The 12,070-nt window shown below is 42.1% G+C and overlaps 1 protein-coding gene across 1 annotated transcript in view; it reads left to right on the plus strand.

The window, feature by feature from the left end:
• Positions 1–9,633: 9,633 nt before the first annotated feature.
• enpep (glutamyl aminopeptidase) overlaps positions 9,634–12,070 on the plus strand; it is a 32,742-nt gene continuing 30,305 nt past the window's right edge. The window contains exon 1 of the mRNA XM_050061773.1: positions 9,634–10,490. Coding sequence (XP_049917730.1) covers positions 9,847–10,490 — 644 coding nt within the window. The 5' untranslated portion in view covers positions 9,634–9,846. The remainder of the gene's footprint in view (positions 10,491–12,070) is intronic.

Genomic DNA, 12,070 nt, shown 5'->3' on the forward strand with positions numbered 1-12,070 from the left:
AAAAAAACTTTTCACTACTCTCTATCGACGATCTACTAACACTCTCTGCTGTTTCCTCCTCCTTCTTCCTTCCTTCCTCTGTCTTCGTTGGTTTATTTATACACGCGAAACGCGTTCTCTGGCTGGCTGGATTGTCCGCTCGGGCTGCCGTACATACATGGCGGCGCAAGATGGCGACCTCTCTAAAGCAAGGCCCTTGCTATATATATATATGTAAAAGCATAACTATAAGGCTACGAAAACCAAACGAATTTTATTTTATAGCGATAATACACTTATATAAACATATTAATGGGTAGAATATACAGATTCAGATTCAGATTTGACAATAAACCATGGCAAATATTACACACTGGCCCTTTAACTATTATCAATAAACAAAATTTTGACCATGCCACTGTATGTATGGACAAAGACATCAGCATAGGAAAATAAACATCAATTCACACAAAAACACATTCATTCACACTGCTCAGCTGAGATTCTTAGAAGGACTCCTAGAAGGCAGACTGATAGAGCTGGATGGATGTTATATGTTTTCACCACAAGAGAGCAATGAAGCCTCTCTGCTGGTCTCTCACACATCCACGGCAGGGGAACAGGTACACACAGACTCACTACTTATGGTCACTTGGTGACACCAGAAGCAGATGCATATTAGAGTTAAGGATGCATATTTACTTTCCATATGCTGTTTATACATGGTTGGGTCTTCGTGGAAAATATAAGAATTTTGAATGATGGCATTTTTCATCTTAATGTGTTGATTTATAGAGCAGATGGCTGTTGTTAAGTGCTGATTAATACAGCTGGGATGCATTTGTGAGGGTGATCTATCATGTGTCCTTTAAAAACCTTTTTCTTCCCTTTTCGTGCTGCTGTTTGATCATTTTTCTGAAAGTGCTGCATCCAGACGATAATGGTTTGTCCGTTGACCTCTGGGAGTTCTTTGCAGAGTGGTGCTTTTAAGTCATCTTATTAACTGTCTGATATAATTTATTGTAAACAGCTTCCTAAATAACCAGACCTCTGTACTAAACAGTGACTAGATATCTAATGTCCTTGTATCCAAAGGGCTACAGAAAGAACAAACATCATGTTTATCAATACTTATTTCAGATATTAATACATCAGTGCTTTTTATATGTGTTTCAGCTGTCTGCTCCTTTTTGAAAGTAAGCTTTATTGCAAGAAAAAACACAGGGTTAAACAACATGATGTGACTTGAGGTGGTCCTGTTGATGTTCTGAAAACATTTGAGGTGAGAAATAGGCATTGCAGGAGCAGAGTCTTGGTTTATATTTGATTAGCATGGCCTGGTTTTACCATTTAATCGGACTTTGGTCTGAGTTTGAGAAATAGAAAGAGAGGGGCAGGTCTGTTTATTGATCAGCTTGTCTTTGTGTTTGCAGTGGCGTCATGGGTGGCGGACAATTCGAAAATGTTGAAGTACAGCCTGTAGTTTGAGCAACAGCCCGAGAGAGGCAGCAAAACTACATCCTTTGACACAACCACCACAAAATGACTTGTTCTACTATCAAGATTTAATCCATGCCGTCCAATAACATTTGGAAAGTCTAAAGCCCAGCTCAGACCAATGATTGGCGACGAGACAAAACCATGTTAGAATGTTGCAGAGAAAGGTTGCAGTAGTGTGAACTGGCTGGTCTCAGCTCATGTCAAGGTGGCTGATGGTGTCACCTGCAGCTCAGCTGGTCAAACTGACGGTTTGCTGGTTTTAGAGTGTAAAGCTTCACCTGTTTCTAAAGCCAGCTGGCTTGTAGTAAAGTCCGCTGGTCAAATCAAAATGACCGCAAACAGCGTGTTCGCTTGCTGCCGCAGGTGCTCCATCCCCACCGAGCCCTCTGTTTCTGTCCTCACAGTGTGCCGGTGTCCGACAGTGGGTCGCTGCTGCTGCTCGCTGTATGTGCTTATGCCCCGCCCACACACATTCTCACCGACTGATTAATTGGCGCTGGTTATTTACATTATTGTGGCATACTGATAATGAAAACAGTCCATCTGATGCTCACTACTACAATGCAACTGTAGCCAGTTTCTCACTATCAGTATCCTCATTCATATTTTAAGAAGCTAAAAATTATATTCAGCCACAAAATGAGCCTGAAAAGCTGGAAATCAGAACGGAAGTACAGAGAGTTGTTGACTAGAGATAATACACCATGTCATCTGGTTGCACTGGTGTGAACCAGCAGGTTTTTACAACGTTGCAGAACAGTGCGTTGCAAGTAGTTGCCTGTTTCAGCTCATCTTGTCAAGAATCTTTAGTCTGAACTGGGCTTGAAAGAGCCACAAGATTAGATTATTTTATCCCCACTCAAGTTAGCAGGGCGCAAAACCAGAAGTCAGGCTGGTGGAGGTTGGCCGCTTGAGCGTGCTCGACCATGCTCGGTTGCTGTAAGTCTCTAGCGCGCCTGTTCTATGAGCCCAATGATGCAGAAGCAGCGCTGATTCTCTGGGTAATGTCATACTGGGGACATAGAGCAATTTTGGCTTAATGTGCCACTGTGCAACTCTCAAAGGAATGAGCCCTGCCAGCAATGCTGTATCCAGGTCTCTTTATACAGTGGTTCCCAAACTGGTCCAGCCACAGGGTCCAGATTTCACTTCAGTCATTAGTTCAGGGTCCACACAGTTTAATATATTCAGCATCATACCTGCTTGTCACCATGTTGTTGAGCTACTTTGTTGCCTCTGTCAAGCATCTGTCCATTAATCACTCACTCTAGAGTAGGAACCGGCACTTCAAAATAAAAGCTCTGGGCTGGAAATTAACTGTAATTCAAAACAAAGTGTTTATTACAAACTTGATAATTATGTTTGTGAGTCATTTGCTTTCCATTCAGAATGGACCTGTGACCCACTTTCTTAATACATCCATGGTGGTGAAAACAACAAGATCTTACTGGCCCTTTGGTAAAACTTTAAATCATATTGTCAGGCTGGTTGATGATGTTAGCTTCAACTTAGATCATAAATCAAAACATTTACTCTGTTAACTCCTCCCCATTTTCATAATGACTACTGTCTTGGTGTTGTATTTCCATATAGGTAATCCCAAACTCTGATTCTTCTGTCAAAACACCATATTGGGTGAACCTGCACCCTAAGCCTGCAACACCACTGAGGGACATCAGCATGTAACATGTATCCCACCTGTCACACATTACTGTGACTTCCTGTACATTTGTGCGCTACTTGAATCAAAACATCTCATACACTGGCCATAAAACATATTTAGTTAGTATAGTTAGTTAGTTTGTTGAAAGGTATCTGTGCTCTGCTGGCGAAAATATGAAATACTATGTAGTGTTCTCCCAAAAATAGGGGGATATCATGTTTGACTGCAGTGCCACGTCATATTGTTAAATGTTTCACCATCTTTATAGACTTGCTTTCATGTGATGTTGTCTTTGAATTGTTTTTCTTGTGTTTATTGCTTTAAATGTTTTTATTGTGTTTATTTTTATTGATATGGTTTTATTGTTTTTATTTCTACACCCTTATCTTTCATTATCGTGTCTTCTCTCATTGATGTTTATGCATCTTCTGTCCTCTTGTTTAATCTTACCTCATCTAAGGCCAAGCACATTACTATTTGGGTTTCTGTTGTTTTATTCTCCTTGGGGTGTCCGGCTTCTGCTGTGCTCTTTCTATCAAAGCCCTTTGTAAACTCTGTGTTTAAAGGTGCTATACAGATACATATATTATCATTATTATTATTAATATTATTATCATTATTATTATTATATGATCACACATTTTGGTTTTGATTAAAGTCATTTTGTTAATTTGAGGACAGATATATGTAACAACATTTTCTGAATGTCAACAGGTTCATAAACAATTGTTTTTTCTACAATGGAACTTTCATGATTATGGACTAAATCACCAGGGCTCAGTTGTTCAGCAATGTAATCTAGGTCAATCCCATGTTTTGCGATCCAGGATCAGCAAATCCATTTTTCTTTAGTACCTGTTTTTCAAAGCAACATTATATTGGATCACCTTGATCCAGATACGGACTTTTCAAGATTACCAAATCCCGATAATCAGTGCTGAACGAGTGCACTGTGTATCACAATGTAGGCTACTGGCTATGTAAAGAACAAGTAGAATAGCCAGTGTGGGATCACTATAAGTTTTTTAATTGAAGAGATAGAGAACAGCATGAGGGATGCAATTGTTAAAAACTATTTTAATGTCCCCCTCTTCCGCTCTGGATCTGGAAACCCCACAGGATCTTAGCTCTGTCATTCTCAACCACCTTAGGAGGTGTCCTCCATTCTGACCTCGGAACCTCTGGCCCATACCCAGTGCAGATGTTCCTGTACACTATGCCAGCTACTTGGTTATAGCGTTCCATGTACGCTGTTCCTGCCTGCATCTTACACCCTGCTATTATGTGCTGAACTGTCTCAGGAGCATCTTTGCACAGCCTGCACCTGGTGTTGTAGGCCCCTGCTTCTATTGATCATGTAATTAGTGCCTATTCTTGTGCCGCCATGATTAGTGCTTCTGTGCTGTCTTTCAGTCCAGGCTTTGGCTCCAGCCACTGGTAGAATTTCTTGATGTCGGCCACCTTTTCAATCTGTCGGTGGTACATGCCATGCAGGGGCTTGTCCCTCCATGATGGTTCATCCTCCTCTTCTGCATTCTCAGGTTTCTGCTGCCTAAGGTATTCACTTAGCAGCTCATCTTTGGGGGCCATCTTCCTGATGTATACTTGGATCTTGTGGCTCTGATGCTCACCAGTCCTTGCCCCACCTTGCTATGCTTAGTGTACAGTCTCAGGGTGCTGGACTTGGGATGAAACCCTCCATGCATTGTGAGAAGCTTCTTCGTCTTGATATCAGGCCTCCTTCTCCTCCTTTGGCCAGCTTATTATACCAGTGGGGTATCTGATGACTGGCAGGGCGTATATGTTGATGGATCGAACCTCGAACAGCTGACTTTTCAGGACCTGCCTTACTCTTTGTTAGTATTGGACACTGGCTGACTTCCTTGCCGCTTCCTCATGGTTCCCATTTGCCTGCGGGACCCCAAGGTATCCACAAGCCTCTTCTCCCATATGCTCTTCCAGTATTGCTCAATATCAGCCACAGTTTGCTGTAGCTCTGAGAGTTGACTAACCTCTTTCTGTGTCACCTTGATCTTGGCCTCCAGCCTCCTTCTCCATGGAGGGTAATGCTCTTTATGTGTTCATCTTGTAGCCAAGAATCACTAGGATCACTGTTGCTGTAGTGATTCATCTCAGTTATGGTCATAGGGGGGATAGTACGTAGTACTGAATTCACATCATCTAGCAGACCTTTAGAGGCTAATTTGTAGGGAAAAATTACCATGGCTAAGTGACCTTGGTAATCAGCTTTGGGGGTGCCGAGTTTACAGGTTATTCAATATTCTCAATCTCAGGTCATTTGCCCTTGCTGTAAGAATCTGTGTCATAAGGGCTTGGGGCCTGGTACCCAATCTCTGAGTGTGGGGATGATGATGACATCCCCTCTTTGACCTGTCGTTGTGGCTCCCCCCTTGCCGTAGCATATGTGTTGTACCTCATCAATCTCTAGTTGCGATAGCAGTTGCTGTTTGTGAATGTTAGAACACGGGGCTAGGAGTTGTTTCTTTGTCAGCCTAAATGTTGGGTTTCAAAACATCTATATATCCTACATCCCCTGCATGTAAGCCCTCTTGCTGGGGTTAAGGTGCGGACACACCAAACCGACATCAAAGAACTAGCGGCGACGAAAGCCAACTGTTGCGTCGTCTACGTCGCCTCACGTCGATAAACCCGCTGCTTCTTCCCACTTTAACCTGAATAACAAACCAGGGCTCGGTGCTCCGGTTGGATCCAAACGGAGAGCAGGGGCTAGCTCAGAGACTAGCGGAGGCTAACTGGCTGTGCTTCCCTCCAGTCATGCTGCGGCTAAGCTCCACTAGCCGCTCCCAGCTAGCTCCGGTTTGTTATTCAGGTTAAAGTGTGAAGAAGCAGCAGGTCTGTGGGGCAGCTGAGTGAAGTGGAGCCTGAGGAGGAAGCACCGGTTAGCCCCGGTTTCACTACAGGCAGATTCACTCGCTACAGGGGCGAGGAAATAAAACCTGAACAGCCAATCAGAGTGATCTCTCTCACCAACAAGCTCCGCCGCCGATTCAGCATGCTCAATTGGCCGAAAAGCCACCAACGCCAAAGTGCCTACGGTGAAAAAAAATAGGCCGACAGACGCTCACCGACGGCCCGACTTTGGTCGACAGCCGACTGTCGGCTTGGTGTGTCAGGGCCTTTACTTGTATAGTTGCATTCAAACAGTTCCATATTCTCTTCTCTAGTCCATCTATGTCTTGCAGTAGTCAATTTCTCATCAGATTGCCCTGGTTCCCCATCACCTGACGCAGACCTTGTTGGCCCAGGCGACATCTGAGCCGGTATGACTCTTGTTTTTGCATTTTCACTCATCCTGAGGTAGGCTGGCAGCATTATAGACCTTGCCTAAGGGTCCAGTCTGGATATGTGTTACCTTCCCTGACCAGGATTCGAATCCCGATCAGCCTTCTGCTGGGATCAGGATAATCCTGATCATTTTGGATCAAAGTGATCCCAATCCTACTAAAATGTTTTAAACAATACATACTGAAGGTTTGGTCCAGATCAAACCAAGACTGGATGACACGGTCTAATAAGATTTCAGAATCCTTTCTTTTCTTCTGAAGATTTGATCCAGTCAGATATGTGAAATCTGATCAGATTATTTCTGAACATCGAGGCGATGGTAGATCAGCAACCTCTCTGTTTTGCACAGTAAAATTGCTGTTTTTGTCAATGGAGTCTGGTGGCTTTGAGATAACGGCTTTAGTTCTCTGTCGGAAAGGACTGTCTTGCAGCAAGGTTAAGATGCTAAATTTTGTAAACATAGCATACACCTAGAATGATTCAGATATTTTTTTCAGTGGGCTCCTTTTTAGATAGATAAAAACTAATTACCTGAGGCATCGTTTGCTCAGTGCAGTTCGATTTTATGGTCCTAACGTGGGTTTTTTTGCCCAGAAGTTTTTGTAAATTAACATTGTGATTTGGTCTATAGCCAAGATTTATAGTTGATAATAAAAATTAATAAGCCATCCTTTGATTCCTGGTTCATAAAGTGGTTACGCAGACAATGGTGACCATTTTCACCAGGCAGGAAGTGAGACTGGAAATGTTACCATGTACCATATATTTTTGTGCTGTCAGCTTTAGGTTTTTGTTTTTTTTTTTGTTTTTTTTTTTACTTATGTGCAATCTACAATACAGTGGATGTTGCAGTTTCTTTATAGTCATTAAGTTAGAGTGAAAGATGAGGCCGTTTGGGCTCCAGTGTCCTTGACCTGTCACCATCATCACTACAACTCTCAGTGTGCTCCAACGAGTGCTTGTAGGATGGTCACAACATCTGAAACCCCGTCGCCCAACTCCTGTCCCATGTTCCAGGCTGTCCCTGGCCTTGATGCCAGTTTTTTCACCCTGCCCTCAAGTCTGGCTGTTCTGAACAGGTATAAACACCTTTGCTTTTCAAGCATGACCCAGCCTTAAAACGCCGGGAAAGATCTAGATCAGACATGACCAAAGTCAGGCCTGAGGGCCTATTGTGGCCTGATTTTAAATGGTCTTTGGCTTGTTTTCCTAAATATACTTTATGTGGCTTGCCTCACAATGTTGGTTAATCAAGTGAGTTCACTTTGTATTTTTTCTTGATCTCACAATGGTAGTGCTATCAATCAGTTTGTAGACATACACCAAGTAGGAACCTAACAGGAGGAACTAATCTGAAAAAGCAAACAAATGGTTACCTAGCATTTCCATTTAGGTAGCAGACATGGACACAGCAAAGAAGCGTAAAGTTGACAGCAAGGGCCATCACTTCCTGGAGTGGTGGAAAGGTGAATCCTTTTTTACTGAAAGACAAAACAGTTGTGTTTGTCTCATTTATATGTGATTTTTTTTTGAATAACCTGTATGTTGCTAGATGCAGCTTGGCCCAAAGTATTTTCACATTATCTAATCTAGCCCTATTTAAAAAAGGTTTGGACACCCCTGGTTCAGATAAAAGGCCCAGACATGTTGAATATGAAGATTGTTTTCTTGCTTTTCTTTTCTCAAGGTGGAAGTTATTTGTCTGTCATGCAGATGTGTAGTGAAGGTCAGGGATGACGGGGCTGTGACATTTATGAGGGTCTTATCTCTGGAAACTTGTAAAACAATAAAGATACAATATGAGGAAAAAGCTCAGGGTCAGAATGGTTGTATAAGCTGAGCAGGTTTTTTACTTCTGTAACTAGGAGCCGACCCATTTTGCAACTGTGGGGATCATCGTGTACTATGTCAGTTTTACAGCAGTCTAAAAGATTTTCACATTGTTGCGTAAAAGAGGAAATTTTGTCCTGATACAGGCTAGATGAAAGGTCAGGGGACTGATAAAGTCATTTGGGAACATCCTCTTGGGATTATGAACATTCATTTTGTCAATAGGTGTTGAAGAATCTCGCTTTAGACCAACTTGTTGAACAAACAACTGACCACCTGCATGACCAGCCAACCTGTTTTCATTCCCAAGTCATCACATCATCATTGTAGAATTATGGGTTCTACCTCACAAAATGTAGTTATCCATATATCCTTATTCTGTGACAACTTATTAACATAGTGTGAGGTGTTATTTTAAGTTATATGAATTTTTGGACTTTTTATGTAGAAAACAAAAATGTTCATATCATTAATGCTATTTGGAATGCAAAACTTTGGAGCTCAATATCTCAAAACTGCTCAGAATGAAATTATGATTCTAAGGTGGCAAAATACTGCCGCTTTGTCAGTGATTTCAGCGTCAGATGCTGACATCAAAAGCCAACTTTTGTGTTGTAATACGCCTGCCTGTTCTCATTCCGAAGAGTCAAATACTGCCGCTTTGTCAGTGATTTCGGCATCCGACACCGGTGCAAAAGTAACACTGCCAGTGACGACGCAATCTAAGGAGCTCCTAGCATGTCATATGTAGATGTGAAAGGCCAATGACAAAGCAGCGATACGTGATGACGTGGCAGGAGAATGTATTGGACCAGCATCATCATTCTCAGGCCCTGTCACTACTGAAACAAGAAGAAAAAATGAATATTTCTTCATAGCTAATCCTACTACTGTGCTGCAACACAATACAGACATTGTTTTGCTTTTCTGCTCACACATCGCTCTGTTGCAATCACTGTTATGTTGACCAAAGAGCAAATGGAATAGCAAGTGCAAATCAGGTCCAAACTATAGACCCTTCCTCCCATCTAATTTCTCCAACTGTCAGCAGGACACTCACTTTGAAATTGAAATCACTCTGATAGGGGTTTAAAACACACACGCACACAAACACACACACACACGCACATAGAGTTGGTGAAAGTTAGTTGTAGACACTGACTTCATGTTCTATTTATAAGCATGTCAGAAAGATCAACGTGTCATTTTTGAAGCACAACACATAAAGTTGAACTTTAGCTGTTGATTTACAGGCAGACTGTGTATGTTTAACAGGAGGAGGCGTCTGTAACAGCACTTAGGACAGAGGAGATCTCTCACTCAATGTGAGAGATTCTCCTCGCTCTCTGACAGATTTCCTCTCCTCACTTCTCCTCCTCTTTCTTCTCTCCACCCCTCAGCACCACAAAGGCAAGCATTGGATCAGCTCACACAGCTAATCTAAATACTGTAAGAGCCAAAGCCTGTAGTTCTGACTCCAGGTCAGCTTTAGAACCTGAAGACAGCCGTGTTTGAGTTCAGTGAAGTTTTCAGGTTTGAAAGTCACCATGGTTGACAGCATGGACATGGAGAAGGAAGAAAAGCGTTACTGCATCCGCAGTAAGCATGTAATCATCATCTGTGTGACGGTAGTGGTGTGCTCTTTGGCGGTGGGCCTCGGGGTGGGCCTCTCCAGGTCAGACACCACCACCACCACCACTCCCACAGCCTCAACACCAGCCCCCACAACAGCGCCTACCCAGCCCCCTCCGCCTGCCAGAGGGCCCTGTAAGCCCTCCAGTGACTCTACCGGAGACTGGAAGAATTTCCGTCTGCCCAGCTATGTGAAGCCAGTCCACTATGATCTGCACCTGGAACCAGACCTGGTTGAGGACACCTATACAGGCACAGTGGACATCCATGTGGAAGTCAGCAAGCCCACTCGCTATCTGTGGCTCCACATTAGGGAGACGTTTGTCAGCGCCATGCCCAGGCTGAGGATGCTGAAAAGCCAGCTGAGCCAGAGGGAGGTGGCAGTGAAGAGCTGTTTTGAATACACTCCACAGCAGTATGTGGTGGTGGAGGCGACAGAGGAGCTGCCCATCACCGGCCCAGGAGAACTGTACGTCCTCAGCCTGGACTTCCAGGGATGGCTCAACGGTTCCGTGGTAGGATTCTACAGGGTCATCTACACTGAGGACGGGGTCCCTAAGTAAGTTCTTTCATTTGATTCTGTCAACATAAGTGTAAAGATTTCATACATTTTATATACTTATCAATGTATTTCTTTATCCTTAACTGGTACATAATTAGATAATGAATGATACCATGACAGAGTAATAAGATATAACAATATGTCTCCATGTGTTTTAAACATATTAACAGTTTTTAAGACATCTGTGAATGAGTTGTACGTGTGGTTTAACAGTTAACAGAAGTTTAACAGTGTAAGGATTTGTGCATGAGTGTGTATAATCTATGAATATCTTTATACGTGATTACAGTAATATTATACAATTGTAAAAGTATTCATTAACTGTTAAGACAGAGGTCATGGATGCTTCATTTGGGTAGTTATAATTGTTGACAAAGCATTAATAAACCATAGTGGCCTTGTGAGCTCAAAGCCCTGCAAAAAGGCACGACACGAGCAAATAAAAAAACATCTTCACCAACTTGACAACATGGGCACATTCAGAAAACATTAACCAACTTGATAAGAAATGGAAACATTAATTTGATGACACATGCACAGGTTTTGGAAAACATTTACCTCATTGACAACACTAAAACATCAATCTGATGACATACGTGCAGCATTTAGGAAACATTAACCAACTCAACAACACACTAAAACATCAATTTGATGACTTAAGAGCAGGATTTAGAAAACATCCTCACAATCTTCACAACGCACAAAAATATCAGCTTGACGACACGTGCAGTGACTGAAAAACATCTTCACCAACTTGACGACATACGAAAACATCTCAACGACACATGCAGCATTTAGAGAACATCTTCAGCGACCTAACAACTCACAAAAACATTAGTTTGATGACGCATAAAAAATCTATTTAAAGACACAAGCACAGCGTGAACATCTTAACTACCTCGAGAACATGAACTTCACGACACATGAATCAATTTGACGACACATGAGCATCACTTAGAAAACATCTTTACCAACTTCACAACAAACAAAAACAATTTATCAACATTTGAAAACATCAGCTTAAAAACACGTTCACCAACTTCATGACCCACCAAACTATCAATTGAGAACACATGCACAGCTTGTAGAAAACATCTTAACCAACTTCACAACAAACAAAAAACATCAACTTGGTGACACATGGAAACATCAAAGTGACGACACGTGCAGCATTTAGAAAACATTCTCATCCTCTTGACAGACGAAAGAATAAATTTGACGACGCATGAAAACATCATCCTAATGACACGTGCTATGTCAGAAAACATTTTTATGAGGGGCCGTACAAGACAAAATTCATTCTCACCCTCTCACACACATACATTCTCCTTATACATACATATATTTTTCTCTCATATTCATATATTTTCAATCAATCAATCAATTTTATTTATAAAGCCCAATATCACAAATCACAATTTGCCTCACAGGGCTTTACAGCATACGACATCCCTCTGTCCTTATGACCCTCACAGCTGATCAGGAAAAACTCCCCAAAAAAAAACCCTTTAACAGGGAAAAAAAACACATTCATACACTTTGCTCTCATGCACATGCAATCATGTATACATTTAAGG

Source organism: Epinephelus moara, chromosome 14, assembly GCF_006386435.1.
Source record: "Epinephelus moara isolate mb chromosome 14, YSFRI_EMoa_1.0, whole genome shotgun sequence".
NCBI classification, from domain to species: domain Eukaryota; kingdom Metazoa; phylum Chordata; class Actinopteri; order Perciformes; family Serranidae; genus Epinephelus; species Epinephelus moara.